The sequence below is a fragment of the Carassius auratus genome, chromosome 17, assembly GCF_003368295.1.
Source record: "Carassius auratus strain Wakin chromosome 17, ASM336829v1, whole genome shotgun sequence".
Taxonomy (NCBI): Eukaryota; Metazoa; Chordata; class Actinopteri; order Cypriniformes; family Cyprinidae; genus Carassius; species Carassius auratus.
Genome location: NC_039259.1, coordinates 3,198,741 through 3,216,493, shown reverse-complemented (window position 1 = coordinate 3,216,493; position 17,753 = coordinate 3,198,741). Strand labels below are relative to the sequence as shown.

Genomic DNA, 17,753 nt, shown 5'->3' with positions numbered 1-17,753 from the left:
TGGTCTTGTGACGTGCCACACGACAGAACTTTAATCTTAAAATTAAAACATGGAGGACACAATGTCACAACTTTTGCTGTAAAATACATTTTTATGACTGCATTCCACAATCCCATCCGAAGTTCTTCTGTTGCTTTGGTCTTACACGCACATGCACAGAAACATTTCCCTCTGAATCTTTCCTGGTTTGGAGATGATTGTGTCTCGTTGTGGTGGAGAGCTTGTTGAGTTTGGAGCAGATGCGTTTGAGACTGAAGGACGCCTCTCACACACACCGCCCCCAGAAACATCCTCGATGGTGTGTGTGCGCACATGAAACGACGTGGCTTTTCTTTTGCCTAATTGGATTTCTCCTACATTGATCTTCAAACAGCCCAGTGTCCTCCCTCCTCGTTAGGAGAGCCGCCTCATCAAACTGCCTGCCTGTTTTTGATAGTTTCATTAAGAGCGTAATTAATGCTCATTAATATGCATAAATAGGTAACTCGGCGAAAGCGATGTAATCTAGAAAGAAAAGGCGGTAATTAAAGCACGCCGTAGAGGGAATAATAGAGCGCTCCGCTTTCACGGCTCTTCTCCAGACGTGACATGGAGTGGCCAAAAAAACACAATGCGTATATTTGGTCTTATCAGAGCTGGCAGAGCAAACTTGAAATAATGTGCTTCATATTTCCTTCTCGGGGATTGAGTATCAAAGCACGCCATGAGCCGAACGAGAGCGCGGTTAGAAATCCTCAAAGTGTGTCCTCTGTTTGACTTCAGCTTATTTCTGGTAAAAATACATTTGGTTCTGGTATGCACTTGTTTTGGACCCTTTTTTATGTTTGTGAGTCTGAGAAACGCGACTGTAGGCATAATCGTATTTTCCATCATCGTTTTGCTTAAATCCCACTTGATTTCAGTTTGCAAGTAATATTGGCATTTACAAAACATCAATAGACAAAACAAAAAACTCAAACCCCCTCAATGACTACCTCTATTTTAAACTGCAGGCATGGTCATTTACAGCTCAAGTGTGTAATTTTTTATAATTATAAAATACTGTCTCCTATTCCAGTTCAAAATGCAGAGACATTTCAGAGTAAGCTTATTAATAGGGTCTTTCTAACAAACCATCAGTCTGAGCAGTGTTGGCTGACCCATAAGCTAGCTTCTTCACAAAAAACAACAGGATTTTCCATTGGCTTTTGGATTGTCGCAGAAAATAAGTTCTGGACCAACAAAAGGTTTCTTCATCAGAATAATCTTACAAATGAACACAACTTTACAAATTCTGAAGCCTTAATATTGGTGTAGTTTTCTGGCACAGAAATGACCCCCTTCACCTTTAATAAATTGTCTTGCTATTACCAGAGCTATAGAATGCAACTGATCCTTTTCCCCATCTCTCTCTCTCTCTCTCTCTCTCTCTCTCTCTCTCTTCTGCTTCTGTGGGCAGCTAAGCGAAGTCAGTCTATCAGCAACTGTGTGCATCTCTGTGAGGCTTTGCCGGCCACTAAGAGTGTGCCCATGCTGCTCCACACTGTCAGCTATTTCTTACCTGGTATCTCTCACAGACTCTCAGGTAACTTCCTGTTTCCTGTCTCTGGCACAGAACTTTCTTTTCCTGTTTTCTGTCTTTCCGTCATCTGCTTTAAATTAAGATTTAGCATAGCCAAGAAAAAGCAGAAAATCCGTTGTATAAATGCTTTGTTTTTCCAAGGATACTTCTATTTCCTTTCAATGCAGACACCAGAGGAAGCGCAGAGAGCACTAATGGAAACACTCACTCATTTCATTCACGCTCCAAGAACTGAATCAAAGAGTATGTCTAGACGCAACTGCAGGAGCATGAAAAATGTATAGACAATCTGAGATTGAAACCCTCACGAACCAGAGGGAAAGCCGCAAAAACTGTTTAAGCGCACTATATTACTTCTTTTGCTCGATTCTATATCATCGTGTAAATTCAGAAGGTGTTTTCCATTACTGCCCTCAGAACTGCTTGTGGCAAACTTCCTCTTAATTATTAAAGCACAGTTTATGATCAGAGTTTCAGCATGCATGCTTGCCCTGTCAATATGAAAGGGGCCTATGAATAGAACGTATTTCTTGTGATTCAGGTGAAGCATCGGTGACTGTGTGTGTGTGTGTGTGTGTGTGTTTGTCCTCTAGACGTGGAGGAGTGTCAGCTGTCTGAATGTGAGATGGGGGATGGAGACAGTCCTCTGCCCCGCAGCAGTAGCACCTCTGACATCACACAGCAGATCACCGACACCTTCCCAGGTATCCACACAATCACACACATTACACTCATGAACATGTAGTATGTGTGTTAAATGATGCAGAATCACGGGAATCTCGTCACTTCTTCAGTAGTTTCAGAAAAACAAAAAACAGTGCCAGTAGGATGTCAGGTGACTGGTTTTTACAGCCTAAAATGACTGAGCTTTTCCGTTTTCTGACAGCTTTTCTAAAAATAAAAATAAAAAAAAACTGAAAGAGTGAGAGAGAGAGAAACGGCATGTTGCATTTGCTGCTTTTATGTGGGTTGTACTTTAAATCTTTATTTTTGCAACAAGTAAAGAGCTTTTATTTTTGTGGACAACTGTTGTTTCTCAAATTGTGTGAAAAGGTGCAGATAGACTGTATGCTTATTTACATAAATCTCAACAGGAAGGGACAGAATATACTGTATTGATATTAGTGATACCGATGCAAAAAGATGCCATTAATCAAAATATATGCATTGGATGGTTTGCACAGTTGTCATGTTAGCCAGTGTAACTTATAGTAAGTATTAGTGTGCTGTAGGAATATTCTTGACGATCCCAGGCAGGGAGCATGGTTTCTGATATGTGGGCTGCTGTATGAACTGCAGGTCAGAAGAGAGAGGAGTCTGTGTCTGAGAGCAGCTCTGCAGGGAAGAGAGAGAGCGACGCTCCCACGGTCAGTAACATTGCACGGCCATAGATTTAGTAAATGATTCTTCACCTGCTAAATGTATTGAAGTATGTGGATCTTCTCAGATTGTGATCCGGCGGAGCAGCAGTCCAGCAGATCTGGACTCTCCTGCAGACGGAGCCCCAGCGTTTCTGAAGATTAAACTACGGGAGAAAAGTGAGCTCTGTTCGATGCTCACTCCTGACGTCTTTCTGTTCTTCTTGTTAAAAGAAAACCTTGTTTTTGCTTGGTTGTATACCATACTACTACTACTACTTAAAATAATAATAATAATGTCAAAATTAAGTTTTATTTGTTTTGTTTTTGATTTATGCTTGATTTTAATAGAACAAATGTCAATTACCTTAAATTAAAATAAAGAATAGTAAGGTAGTTTGATATACATAATGTATTGGTATTTATGCAAATATCAATAGGAATTTTGTTATATTAGAAATAATTCACAAAATAATGCTATAATAAGATAACACATTAACTAATAATTATAATGTATCTATCTCTGTGTGTGTGTGTGTATTTGTGTGTGTGTATATATACACACACACACACACACACACACACACATACATACATACCTGTATAGATGTACATTATGCTGCCTTTATGGCTACTTGTCATGTAAGTAAATAATTGGACTTAACTGAAAATGTACATATTATATATTTTATTAGCTCACTAAACACAGAGCTTTCAAAAATAATGAGTCTGTATGAAACAGAAGAGGTTGAGTGTGTGGTGTGTGTTATGAGAGACACAAAAGAAGCACCATCTTCAGATAGCTGTATGAGCGCTCTGTATGATTATACATTATCAGGGAATAACAGACCGCAGAGATCTGTGATAACTCGACATAACCTCTCTTCTGTCAGGTGAGAGTGTGAGCAGTGAGACGTCTAATGGCTTTCTGAACGATGCTGACGTGGGTCTGCTGGCGTGGCACGCGGTCGAGGAGGAGCCGGACTCTCCCTCCACACATGACACGAGCATGAGCATGAGCATGAGTGTGACTGTGGACACCGTGAGCCAGAGGAGCCTCCTGCTCAGCCACACTGAAGCACTGGCAGGTACCACAACTCCCCTCTGAACCTCCATCCTACCCAGCACTCATGTGTCCGTCTGTGTCAACCCACACCACTGTGCAAGCTGTCGTCTTGTTCTTGACCACTAGTTTGGTCTCAGTATTTATAATGATGATGATAGCAGAATGCCATATGATGAAAGGAATAGTCTGGGATAAAAACAGCAGCATCAGTGGGATTCTGTCATTGATTACCAGATAGAAAAAATGAAGCACATTGCACTTAAATTCTGTAAGATGATACAGCACCAGAATAAACATTACAAATAGACAAGTCATCACACTTTATTGAAACTTAAACATTATACGCTTAAAGATTATAAATATTAGCATGAGATTGGTGCTAGAAAAAATGCCTTGTGTATACATATATAGGCATATAAAAAAAAAAAAAACACAATATTTGTAAACGGTTTATTATCCATACTCTAGGTTAACACTGCTGCTGTGAGCAGAACAGTATTTTTTAACCCAGAATGTTCCTTTAAATCAGTGGTTCTCAACCAGGAGCACGATGTCCAAGGGGAATCAAGATGCTACAAATTGTTTACAATTTTTTTTTTAAATAAGATAATAAATAAAAAAATCAAAATAGTTCTTATTTTAATTTATCTTCTCTGAAACTTATATTTAATTATGTCTCATTTTTTATATTATTATCATTTTTTATTTCATTATTATTATTATTATTATTATTGTTATTCTATATCTATATATTTATAAAAAAAAAAAAGTCCCAGTGCCTTGGAAAACCTGGGTATTTGAGAAACACTAATTAAATAATGAATAAAAATGTGTACAATTTTAAAGCTAATATACATTTTTTTAGAATGACTGTTTATTCATTGGATTGAAATGCAACATACACATGATATGTAAATGTGTGAGACAGTAAACAAGTTCATGCAAAGGTCACCCCCCCCCCCCCCCAAATTAAAATAAAAAAAAAAGTCTTACATTTTCTTATTTTTTTATATGTTGAATTTATGCTTTAAAAAAGGGACTGCAGAGTGTGACATGGTATCACAACCATTGCAACCTTTAAATATATATTGCATGAAAGTTTAGTACATTTTTGCCTTTTATTTAGTAAATCACAAACGACTGTAAATCTCATGTAAATTCAGTGGTTAAAAAGCGGGGAAGCCTTGAAGTCCATTCATAAAGCCTCTAACCCTGAGGTTTATTGTCAGGCCTTGGAATAAGGTGGAGAAGCACTGCTTTAAATCATCTTAGCGTCTGCTACTGATTATTCAATGATTGTATCAGGATCAGCTGTTGTGCCTCGTGTGTGGTTAAGTGTGTTTGTGTAAATGTGACTCCAGCACCCTTCCATCCATCACTGTGTTGTTGTGTAGGGTCTGATTGTCCCCCAGTGTCTCCGGCTCTCCTCCTGCCTCATGGCTGCTGTGAGGGCCCTCAGCTCCTGGAGGATGCCATGAATGTGTCTCACCGTCTGGGTATTACACTCATCCTCTCGACCTCCCTCAGACCAAACTCATCTCGTGTGCTTCACTCTACCTCCATCCGTCCAAGGCAGAATATTTCCAGACCTTCACACAGGCAGCTTTCTTCTAGGACAGCGTCTTGACCAAAATGAAATCAAAATGAAAACCACAGGAACATGGCATTTTTTAATTCTTGGCATCGGATGATGACTTTAGCTGATGTGTCAGAAGTGGGACTGTTATCTTGACTGTGCACTTCATTAGTTAGCTGTCTCAGTTTAACAGTTCTGTCTTATTAATTATTAGACACCGCTTTTAAACGAATAAAGTAAACCGTATATGAAAACATACTCTATAGTGCTCTCCCAAATGAGTTTTTAAGGCTCATATAGTATAATAGAGTGAGAACGAGGAGCTCAGCAGGAAAAAACACCTCAGTTTTATTCAGAGACACAAACTGAGGGAAAATAAGCAATTTAGTGCAGATGCTAATATTCATGTGACCGAAAAGTAAGATGAAATTCTGATCGCTTGTGATGTTAATCAATGAGATCTTTATGACTGTATCACAGATACTAACATAAAATGATATAAATATCCGTCGTCATCACTCTATATCTCTCAATACTGTCTCAGTAAGATGATATTTAAATGAGACACATGTAAGAGGTAGATGAAGGGGGAAAATATTATACTAAAGGCATCAATCAGACTCTGGAAGAAAAGTTAGGTTAGGGTTAGGTTTTCCAGCTAAATTTTGATCATGCTGATCATTTAGGGACCTTAGAGATGTGTGTAATCAAATATGATAGATAGAGAGATTGTAGACTTTATAGGGCTAAACGCCATTTATTTCTTACCCAAGCCAACATCCAGCAGAAGATCCTTCAAGCCTTCAAAGCTGTTAGTTGCTCACTCTGTGTCTGTTCTTCCTTGCAGACAGCAGTGAGTTTTTGGCCGATGACGTCAGCATCATCGCCGGCGGCAGCTTGACCGGTTGGCACGCTGACTCTGCCTTCGTCCTCTGGAGGAGGATCCTGGGGATCCTGGGGGATGTGAACAGCATCCGCTGTGCCCGCATCCACGCCAAGGTCTTCAGTTACCTCTACGAGCTCTGGCACAAGCTGGCCAAGGTAGGTGCCCTCCGTTCCCCACAAAGCCTTGTTTACAGGTAACTCAGAAATGAAATGCGAAAGATCCTGAACCGGTGTTTCAGATCAGAGATAATCTCGGGATCAGAGTGGATGCAGACACAGCCGTGGCCGGACCCCTGTTCATCCCTCCTCTGCGCATGCTGGCCTCCTGGCTCTTCAAGGTAATGCACAAACATTTCTCTGCTAGAGCTTCAGTCGTGAAACATTCCTGTCTACACCTGGTGATAATCTGCCCCAGATCGAGATTATAACTGGGGTTCTTTTCTTGGGTTTCTGCATTAGGCTGCTAATGTAGTTTTTGTTATAGTTATCTTTATAGGGATCATTCTTGGTGTGAATTTTATTGGGAATTCATCTCTATGAAAATGTAAGAGAGAAGCAGTCAGATGTAAAGTACTAGGTGGAATGCAAACAGAGCACAGTGAAGTCATGATTATGCTTTGCTGTATTTACTCTGGACCTCTTGGCACACTGAGAACTGAATGACTTGTGATGTGTGTGTTCAGGCTACCATGCTGCCGTCAGAGTTCAAGGCTGGGAAGCTCCAGGCGTATAAGCTGATCTGTGAGATGATGACCAAGCATCAGGACGTGCTGCCCAACAGTGACTTCCTGGTGCACCTCTACCACGTCATGCACAAAGGCTTCACCAGCGACGATCAGGTACAGCTGATCCTGCATGTGTTTTATTAAACCTGCTTGTGCTCTGTTCTTGGTTTTACACTTCTGTTTGGCACATTATTGATTATAAATATATATGCATTCACACAAGGAAGGGGAAATGATATGAGAGTTGTGGAAGCTCCAGAGAAATGAAAGAAATCATACTAATCAAGAAAAAGTACTTCCACCAATAAAAAAGGGGTTTTAGACTGCTGTACATCTCAATAACAAAGACTGTTCTTAGTCTTAAATTGAAAACGCATTGCTTTATTGTTTTTCATTCTCTTCTCTTTCATTTTTAGAGATACATCTTTTTTGATTTGTTGATGATATGCCATAAATTCTGCTTGTAGAGCTTAAGTATTTAATCTAAAATATTCCATTAAAAAAAACTTCATGCAGTGGACCACTAGATGGTGCAACAGTCCTGCTTTTTGTGATTGCAGTAGAGACTCTCTAAAGCTGTCTGATTCTGTACTCGATCACGTGCTTCTCTCCTAAACGTTCACAAAGAATCATTATTGAATAATCAAAAGAGAGTTAGTCTGATCTGATATTCACATATTCTCTTTTTTTGTTTTTGTGGTTTTGGTGGTAATGCACTGTGATGAAACATGTTCAGATCTCCTGTGTGTGCGTGTGTGTGTGTGTGTGTGCTGGCACTGCACTGCGGCCGATGGAGTGCCTTACTTTTTATTTCTGTTTCTTGTCATTTGGTCAGAAAAAAAGAGCTCCCCAAATGTTGAGCTGCAATGGAGATTGAACAAGAAAGACAGAGAAAGTGCTCTTGGCCACCGTTGTGGATCTACACACTGTTGTGTGTCCATAATGGTGTCCATTTGTGTCACTGTTGACTTGAAGTCTCCCTCAAATCCACACAAGAACAGATTTGAAGGCCAGATAGAGCTCAGAGACAGCTTGACGGTCGTGCAGAAGTGCATCTCTCCTGCTGTAGTTTTACCATCCACTCGATGGAGCTGTTAAAGTTAAGCTTAGAGTACACATCTTACACACTTCTGAAAGAACACGGCGGTACAGTTTAACAGCCAGCTGCAAAAACAGCATGGACTGGGCTGGACATGGCCTGCAATTCAACACACTTGTTGTTCCTTTCTGGTGCACTGAAAATTGAACAACTGTTAAAATCTTACGAACAACTATAAAGTTCTGTACCATTAAAGAGCTTTGGCATCTACACCAAGTTTTGTGCATCACTGAAGATTAAGGGGCACATGTTTATTGTAAATTAATAATGATGTGGGTGTAATTAACATTGCATCATAAAATAACTAAATACATACATATTGTCAATTTTATGGTGATTTTATATCAGTTGAAAATTATTGTTTCACAATTAGAATAACCAGAACAACATAACCCTCTGAGTGATTCATACATCAGTATTTACTGATGTATAATACATTTAATAATTTAAAATAAATGATTAGTACAAGCATTTGTTTTACAGCAGTAAAAGGTGCATTAAACCGTGTGCTGTGAAATGTATCCGTGCATGAACCCTGATCAAACCGAAGCTGTAGTTAATGATCAAACCTTTCTTTGTGCACCACTATAGGAACAGAACAGTCAACAGAATAACAGCTGTCGTACTGCTGGCAGGATTTAGTAAATACACACTAGCCATCAGCACATTGATTTTTACCTCCATCGTTTGGAGTCATATAAAGGACACAAACTGAGGTATTTGTCTAAGATCTGCAGCACATCTAGTGTCTTCAGATGGAAGGGACCAATCGTGGCATGTTCACCCATGTGTCTGTACATGTAAATGTCTTTACACTGATCTGACAATGGCTACATTTACATGCAACCAAATAATGTGTTTCTAATTGGATTGACGGCTTAATCAGACTTAAAAAACCTTCATGTAAACACATTAATCGATCCGATTGAGCTCGATCAGAATCAAATTTCCATCTGATTGAAGGGGGTGGTTTATTCCTTTTGTATTAAATTAAAAAATTAAATTAAATTAATGCATTTAGCAGACGGTGTTATCCAAAGTGACTTACAGTGAATTCAGGCTATCAATTTTTACCTATCGTGTGTTCCCAGGGAATCGAACCAATGCTCTACCAATTGAGCTACAGGAACACTAATAATATGATTCATAATATGATAATATAATTATATACAATTTAATATAATTATATACTATATAATTATAATTATATACTAATAATATGATAATATAATAATTTGAGTAATATGATTGAGAGTGCTTGTTACCCCGATTGAACCCCAAATCTGAACTGCGCATATCCAATGACGCAGAAATAGAGTAATGACGTATGTGCCTCATAGAACGAGTGTTTCTTTCTTTTGAATAAAGTGTTGTATAAATTAATGTACAGCACAGCGGTTTATATGTATGTTTATCCATAAATAGATACATATTAATTCTGCTGTTAAAAAGTATAAGAAAAAAAATATATTTGTGCAGTGTGCGACTGTCAAAAAAAAAAAAAAAAAACTATTCTGATTTTAAGCTAGTGACATATAAAAGCACACATCAGCCTGATATTTATTTTTTTGTGTTCATGTAAACACTACATTCAGATTCATCAATTGTAATGAATTCAGTCCGATTAAACCCCAAATTGTGCATGTAAACGTAGCCAATTTAAACTGTTTGGCCATGTCAAATTGTCACAGACACACATGCTGCAGTTTCAGATTGTGCTAGTCGTATTTACCGCTGCATAATAGTCCCGCTTTGCAGAATTGCCGCTTCCTCCAAAATGCTTATTTTGGGTAATCACACAGCAGTTTGGTGGCGCTTAATTACTACTGGTTGCTAAGCATTGCAAAGGTCAGTTATTGCAGAATGAGGGTAAAATGTCCCTGCAGATGCACCGCTTCCACCAATTTCACATCTCCCTCTCAGCAGGACTCTTTTTATGCTGCTAGGTTGCCTATATTGGTGTTTTTTTTTTCTTCCTCTGACAGTGTTTACAAAGGATTCAATTAAGAAAGATGACTGTGGCAGTTACGGAGCAGCCGTGTTTGTTTATGCATTTGTTTGTTCGTGCACATGGCACACTGGTTTCAAGAAACTGGTGTGAGGGAGACAGAAATGGTTGGTGGTTTGTGAAGTGGTTAAAACATACACTGAGTTATGTAATGTTACCTTCAAAGTAACATGAAGTCCAGAGATTGTGCCTCGAAATGTTGTATGCGGTTAACCTGAGTCTGAATCTGTCAGTAAAAAATAGGTTTACTCTACATTTTTTTATATGTAATTTATTGGAGGTTTTAGTTTTGTTTTTTGCCACACTTCTTGTTCCTCGTTATTTTGACGTGAAGACCCACTATGAAACACAAAACAATGTTCTAGTTGTGATTATGAATCTGTACCAAAACACAGTGAAGGATTCATTCTTGATCTGAACAACTTAATGATCCAGTTACTTTCCAAGGCACTGAGTTGTTCATGTCTGTCTGACTTGTATTGACCTTAAATGTGCGTGTGACTGATGGTGTGAAACAAGTTATTTATTCTGAATTTTAGTATTGATTATTACATGGCACATACACATTGAGATACATAAAGTATTAAATGCATATTAAAGGGATAGTTCACAGAGTATTAAGTTTTGTGTGAGTTTCTGTGAGTTTCTGAGTTTAGTTTGGAACATAAAAGAAGATATTTGGAAGAATGCTGGAAGAATGCTGTAAAACAAACAGTTTACTTCCAAAGTATTTATTTTCCTACTATTAAAGTCAATGGGGACCAAAAACTGTTTGGTTCTTCAAAATTCTTCAAAATATTATCTTTTGTGTTCAACATAAGACAGAAACTCATAGAGGTTTGGACATTTGAGATGTCAAACTATTAATTTTCTATTAATCATACACATTAAGTTATTGCAGAATCACATCATTATTATGTATATATAAATACAAACACATGCATGGGCACATTTCAGAAAAAAATATGCTTATAAAATATATATTTATAATATTAATTATATGAATATAAATAGACAGTCAATTAAATTGTATTTGTATAGCGCTTTTTACGATACAAATCATTGCAAAGCAACTTTATAGAATATTAATGTTTCTATAATATTTAGTAGTAGCTTATCAGTGGTGACTCAGTTTAAGTACATATGGCAGAAATGTACAGGAAAATCAATTAAAGATGTAATTAAACAGACAACGAACATTATTAACAGCAATTATTCTAATGCAATCAAACTTATAGCAAAATTTGTTAGTTCTGTTGTTGATTCAGGGTAAGCATCATCTGATGTCCTCTGAGGGGTCAGCATCATCTCTTCTCAGGTGTTCTGGATCCAGACTGAAACTTGTTTAAATCCTAGTTATGTAAAACAGAGAAACAAATAGAGACATTATTAGTGTAGCTGCTGTTCCAACAAAGTAAAATGTATTAATTTAACCCAAGCTAAAGAATAAGAAAGCACATTTGATCAGATACAACTGCAGTCACAAATTATGAGATTCATTATTCAAATGCTTGGCCAAAGAGATGCGTTTTTAGTCTAGATTTAAACAAAGAGAGTGTGTCTGAACCCCGAACATTAACAGGAAGGTTATTCCAGAGTTTGGGAGCCTAATTAGGAAAAGCTCTACCTCCTTTAGTGGACTTTGCTATCCTAGGAACTACCAAAAGTCCAGCGTTTTGTGACCTCAGGGAGCGTGATGGGTTGTAACGTGGTAGAAGGCTAGTTAGGTATGCAGGAGCTAAACCATTTAGTGCCTTATAGGTAAGTAATGATAACTTGTAACTGATACAGATCTTAATAGGTAGCCAGTGCAGAGACTGTAAAATTGGGGTAATATGATCATATTTTCTTGACCTGGTAAGGACTCTTGGGACTACCTGTAGCTTGTTTATTGAAGATGAAGTCCAACACCTAACAGTGCATTACAATAGTCCAGTCTAGAGGTCATGAATGCATGAACTAGCTTTTCTGCATCAGAAACAGATAACATGTTTCATAGCTTGGCAATGTTTCTAAGATGGGAAAATGTTTTAAATGTTTTTGTAACATGGAAAATCTGATTTTCAAAAGACAAATTGCTGTATAATATAACACCCAGATTTTTGACTGTAGAGGAAGTAACATTACATCCGTCTAGTTGCAAATTGTAATCTACAAGATTGTGTGTACTGTGTTTTGGTCCAATAAGTAATATCTCTGTCTTATCCGAATTTAATAGTAGAACATTATCTGTCATCCAATCTTTTACATTTTTAACACACTCTGTTAGCTTAGATAATTTTGTTTCAAAGTTTCATCTGGTCTCATTGAGATATGTAACTGAGTATCATCAGCATAACAGTGGAAACTAATCCATCATTTTCTAATAATATTACCAAGAAGCAACATGTATATTAAAAATAGCAGAGGACCTACGACAGATCCTTGTGGCACCTCATATTTTACTGGTGATAAATGATACATGTAAATACATATAAATATTTTCTAAATATGTCCTGTATTGTGTGTGTATTTTATATACATAATAAATATACAAAGAACATACACACATATTATTCAAACAAAAACTTTTATTATGTATGCAATTAATTTGCGATAAATAGTTTGACAGCACATGGACAGATATTGTAGTATATTGAAGTTTAGCATTTTTGTAGTGCATGTTTTGATGAATGCATGAATGTGCAGATCAGTACATATTCAGTGTATCCATCTATCGGTAAAATCGAGTAATATATTTTTATTTATTTATTTTTGTATATCCTTACCTATTCAAGTACTTGATTTGTGTACTTCATCCAAAAAACATGATTTTCTTTATTGTTCCTCCTCTCTCATGTTCTGATGTGCTCAGGATGTGTTGAACACGATGATTAGGTGGTGCTCACCACGCTTCTTCTTCCTGGGCCTGCCGGGCTTCACCATGCTGGTGGGAGACTTCATCACCGCGGCTGCTCGTGTCCTCAACACTGACTCCTTTGAGGTACCACTGGTCCTGTCAGTCTGCATCTACACTACACACAGAAGAGCACAGCTTCATGTTGGTGTTTTCTCCATTCATGCTCATGTCAGGCTCCACGGGTCGAGGCTCAGACAGTTCTTGGTTCGCTGGTGTGCTTCCCTAACCTCTATCAACAGATCCCCTCTTTGCAGTCTGTTCCTGGATCTGAGGATATTGTAGTTGGCAAAGAGGATATGAAGGTATGCTGTAATAAAATCTCACTTTTATACCACATATCTAATCATGGTTTTTACTTTCATTTGACTTCTGGATTTTAATAACAGCAAGGATACACCGCACCTAATGTTAATTCTTGCTGAATTAGGTTCGTTACTGCAACATATCTAATAATTCTCACTCTCACTGCAACAAACATATTATGAACTGTTAAGGTGGCTTTAAAATGTTTCAAATTTCATATAATATTGAAACCAACAATATTCATGTACCAAATCAATAGATAAATAAAAGTACATGGTGAGACACACTTTTTTCCTTTTTGAAATTAACCAAGTATATACAAACATTAACCTAATATTAATTATAATCCTTCAGTCATCATTTAAGTATTTCTAGCATCTTCATAGTCACATTGCTCAACCGGATTAATATTGTTGTCAAAATCAGTATGAGTTTCCTTATGCCTGCTTTGAAATGGTGTGTGAAAAGGTTTCATTTTTGGGTGAACTACTGTATATCTCAAAAAATATGATGTACAAATATGTAAACCATGCTCACATGACAGCAAAACTGAACCTTGAATCATCTGTAAGCCTTAAAATGTTACCAAATGTATTAGCATTAACTGTCTTTGTCATGCTTTCTATCTGCAGGACTACCTTGTGAACATTCTTTTGAAGACAGCACGCAATGAGACATGTGAAGGAGCCAGGTATTGCACAACCAGATCATTCCTTACCTAATGTTCTCCGAAGTAACGTAAATCCAGTGATCTTGCATTCATTTTTGATATTTTATTTTGTTCCTATTCAAATGTCATGCATGTGAACAACAACGCTGATGTGTTTTACAATGTTGATGCTATGAATGGCTGCTCCGTTGGGCCTCTGATGATCTGGCGGCGTTTTACCATGTTTTAGGTGTGTAGCGATCTGCAGTCTGGGGCTGTGGGTGTGTGAGGAGCTCAGGCAGACCGAAACTCACCATCAGGTCAAAGATGCCATTAACGTCCTGGGTGTCACACTGAAGGTGATTATATTTAATCTGTTCTTCATTCTGAAGTCATATTAGTCTGTTTTAATGGTCTGTATTAAAACTAGAGGTGGGCATAGATTATTTTTTTTAAAAATCTAGATTAATCTCACTGTGATCTTGAAATTAATCTAGATTAAAATGGCTCATTCGAATTCTGCCGAAGGCATTCAGAATATGTGTGTTACCCAAATAAAATTGTCAAACAGTAAGTCTTTGAGAAGGGGTTTATCAAAATAGGTGGTGCATTAGAAAAAGGGCTCATCTCCTGTTTTCAAAATACATCACAAACTGCTTGAAAAAGCTGTAAACTAATTCCACATTGCACAAGGTACAATCAACCTTACGCCTGTTTCACACCAATGTTTAAGTTTTTTTCAAGTTTGTAGGTGTCAAGGTATAGAAACCAAATAATTAAATGTAAAATAGCACTGGACTGGACTTCAATGTAAAAATGAAATATACAATCAAACCTACATTTATTCAGACACCTTCAACATTTCTCACATTATTACAGTTTTGCTATATATATCAAAAATTATACCTGGTGTCTGAATAATTTTTGGTTTGACTGTTAAAACTACAAAGTAATTTAGTCAAGAGCAGTGAGTGATTTTCATTTTCATTTTCTTGGATTAACATTACAGTAGCCAGTAGCTAAATTAGGCGCGGTCACTTTAAGAGACCATGAACGCATCCAATATAATACACATCCCATTTTTTTCCTCAACTGTTTACTTTCACTTAAGAAATAACTGAAAGTTTTTTCGAGCATAATTTCCAAGGTGGATATTTTGACATTTTTTTATGTATTTGTCGGCACAAGTGCAAAAATAAGCAAATTTGATGTTCAAGTGTTTTGAGACGCCTTTCTCTTGGCAGAAGAGAGCTCAGTTCAGTGATGCTGTCCGTGATAGGCGGCTCTCTCTCTCTCTCTCCGCACCGAACACAGCGCGAGTAACAGCTAACTGTTACTCCGTTCAGCTTTTCCGTGTCTTGTTTTTGGATGCTTTAATGTTAAAGGCGTAAAAACATGTGAAAAAGATAAGCTTTCGTGACAATGTGCAGCAGTGGCCCGTCAACTGTCCTGAGCATCTTTTTAGGCTGGCCTCAGCCAGTCGGTTATATAAAATATCAAGGTGAAAGTCATCATAGCTTGCTTAGTATAGACCCAGCTCCCAACCCAACTTTGAGAATAGATTAACGGCGATATTTTTTTTTATCGCCTGATAAGAGTCTTGCGTTAACGCAGCACGTTAACGCCGATAACGGCCCACCACTAATTAAAACCTTTTTGTTTTTTACCCGCCAAATGGACTTTTATTTTATTTGTATTTTTTTCTGATCGGTGCGACAAAAAAAAATTTGAGCAGTCACACTGTCGCAACCTCGTTGCCCAACTCATACATTTTTACGTTTCTGTTGCATGTGAGAAATTTCGAATGGCAAACAAAACAAAAGCCTAACGAAAATCGTACTACTACTTTGAGCAGCGCATCGTGACCGTTGATTATTTGAGTCTGAAATTTTCAGATTCGTCATCCTTTCCTTTCAAAATGCGTACCACCAATGCAAAAACGCAGAAAATCAAACTGATCGAATTTTTTTTATGACAGACAAAATTTTCGTATGCAGTGTGTAAACGTGATTTACACAACCTGAGGTGTTTTTTTTTTTTTTTACATGCCAAAATTTTGCCCTCAGTGTACAATGACTTTAAGTCAGAAAGTTTGAACATAAAAAGAAATTAATACAACCTCACGTCATGCTAATCGTGTTTATACACTGTCTGTGAAAATTTCCTCTGAAACTTTTTTCCATAATAAAAAAAATTCTGATTGGGTTTGTTTTCTGCGTTTTTTCGCATCCATAGCATGCATTTTGAGAGAAAAAGGATGACAAATACAAAAAAAAAAAAAAACATGCAAAATTTCAGACTGAAAATTTTCAGCTGAAAATTTGCACATTAAAAAATAAATACAACCTCACGTTTTGTCAATCACATTTACACACTGCCTCCAAAACATTCATCCATCATATATATATATATATATATATATATATATATATATATATATATATATATATATATATATATATATATATATATATCAGATATATATCAGATCTAGTGAGAAGCATTCAAATTCTGCACAGATCAAACAAAGCTGACGCAGAAAACCAGAAACAGTAATGCTAACTAGCCTATACTATGGTGTTGTGGTAAAAATTGTTTAATATTATTGCATAAAACCCCTGAAATTAATGTACAACCTTTTGAGAGAGAAATTCAAGCACTTTTCAGTGACATTCAAGTATTCCACACAACTATTTCCAGCACTTTAAAGCTCTAAAAGTGATTCAATTTAAATGTTATTTTTAATGGGACGAAACAAAATATAGTTTTGTGTTAGACTCTAATGTAAAATTAAAAAAGTCAATTTAACCAGTAGATGGAAGCAAAGGTCATTAGTCAAAATTTTTTGCTTTGTATTCTAAAATTATAAAATTATTATAATAAAATATCAAATCAAATTTTGTCAAAGTTTTGCACTTTTTTGTGTATTTATTAAGAAAAGTCATAAAACACCAAAGTAAATACTATATTGTTAAAATTGCAGTATTGTTGGAAAGATTATCTGGAATGCAGTCGAGTCATTAGAAACAACTCATTTTCAAATGACAACTTCCACCTTGAGTGTAACCACCTTGAGTGTAAAAACACTTTTAATAGTTTTGGGTTCTTTGATAAATAGAAAGTGAGAACAGCATTTATTTGAAATAGAAAGCTTCTGTTACATTATTAATGTCTTGACATGACAATTGACTGACATTTTTGTTCAATAAAGCTTTTTAAAAAGAAACAAAATGTGAACAGTAGTGTATATTATAATATTATATTATTCAGTAACCTTACCTATTTAGCATTATAGTAAATTCTGCAGATAAATAAAAAATGTCTTTCTTCATGATCATGCTCATTTAGTGAAAAAAGTAATAAAAGCATGCCTTTTTTATGTTCATCTTTTTCATTTTGTCTGGACTGTAACGTGAGAGTGAATGTAATTTTGTCTTTTAGTTTGGAAATAAGGTGGTGGCCAAAGTGGCCTGTGACATCTTTCAGCTACTGATTTCTCACTGGCAGCACTTACAGAGACTGGATCCATCCCTTCCCCAAAGAATTATAGAGGTACAAACCATCTCCCTCAGCATGATGCATCTGTTGCAGTATTGTGTGTGGGTGCCTGCCTAATCTCCAGTT

The 17,753-nt window shown here is 36.8% G+C and overlaps 1 protein-coding gene across 4 annotated transcripts in view; it reads left to right on the top strand.

Moving 5' to 3' along the window:
* LOC113116984 (ral GTPase-activating protein subunit alpha-2-like) overlaps positions 1–17,753 on the top strand; it is a 153,210-nt gene that overhangs the window by 73,476 nt on the left and 61,981 nt on the right. For 2 of the 4 annotated variants that reach the window (XM_026285313.1, XM_026285317.1), the window contains exons 17-30: positions 1,439–1,564; positions 2,155–2,265; positions 2,861–2,928; positions 3,009–3,099; positions 3,813–4,007; positions 5,380–5,481; positions 6,409–6,602; positions 6,686–6,784; positions 7,130–7,285; positions 13,133–13,261; positions 13,351–13,479; positions 14,113–14,171; positions 14,380–14,488; positions 17,571–17,681. In XM_026285313.1, the coding sequence (XP_026141098.1) occupies positions 1,439–1,564; positions 2,155–2,265; positions 2,861–2,928; positions 3,009–3,099; positions 3,813–4,007; positions 5,380–5,481; positions 6,409–6,602; positions 6,686–6,784; positions 7,130–7,285; positions 13,133–13,261; positions 13,351–13,479; positions 14,113–14,171; positions 14,380–14,488; positions 17,571–17,681 (1,679 nt within the window). The remainder of the gene's footprint in view (positions 1–1,438; positions 1,565–2,154; positions 2,266–2,860; positions 2,929–3,008; positions 3,100–3,812; positions 4,008–5,379; positions 5,482–6,408; positions 6,603–6,685; positions 6,785–7,129; positions 7,286–13,132; positions 13,262–13,350; positions 13,480–14,112; positions 14,172–14,379; positions 14,489–17,570; positions 17,682–17,753) is intronic. The other 2 variants (XM_026285315.1, XM_026285316.1) reach the window with 2 other exon arrangements.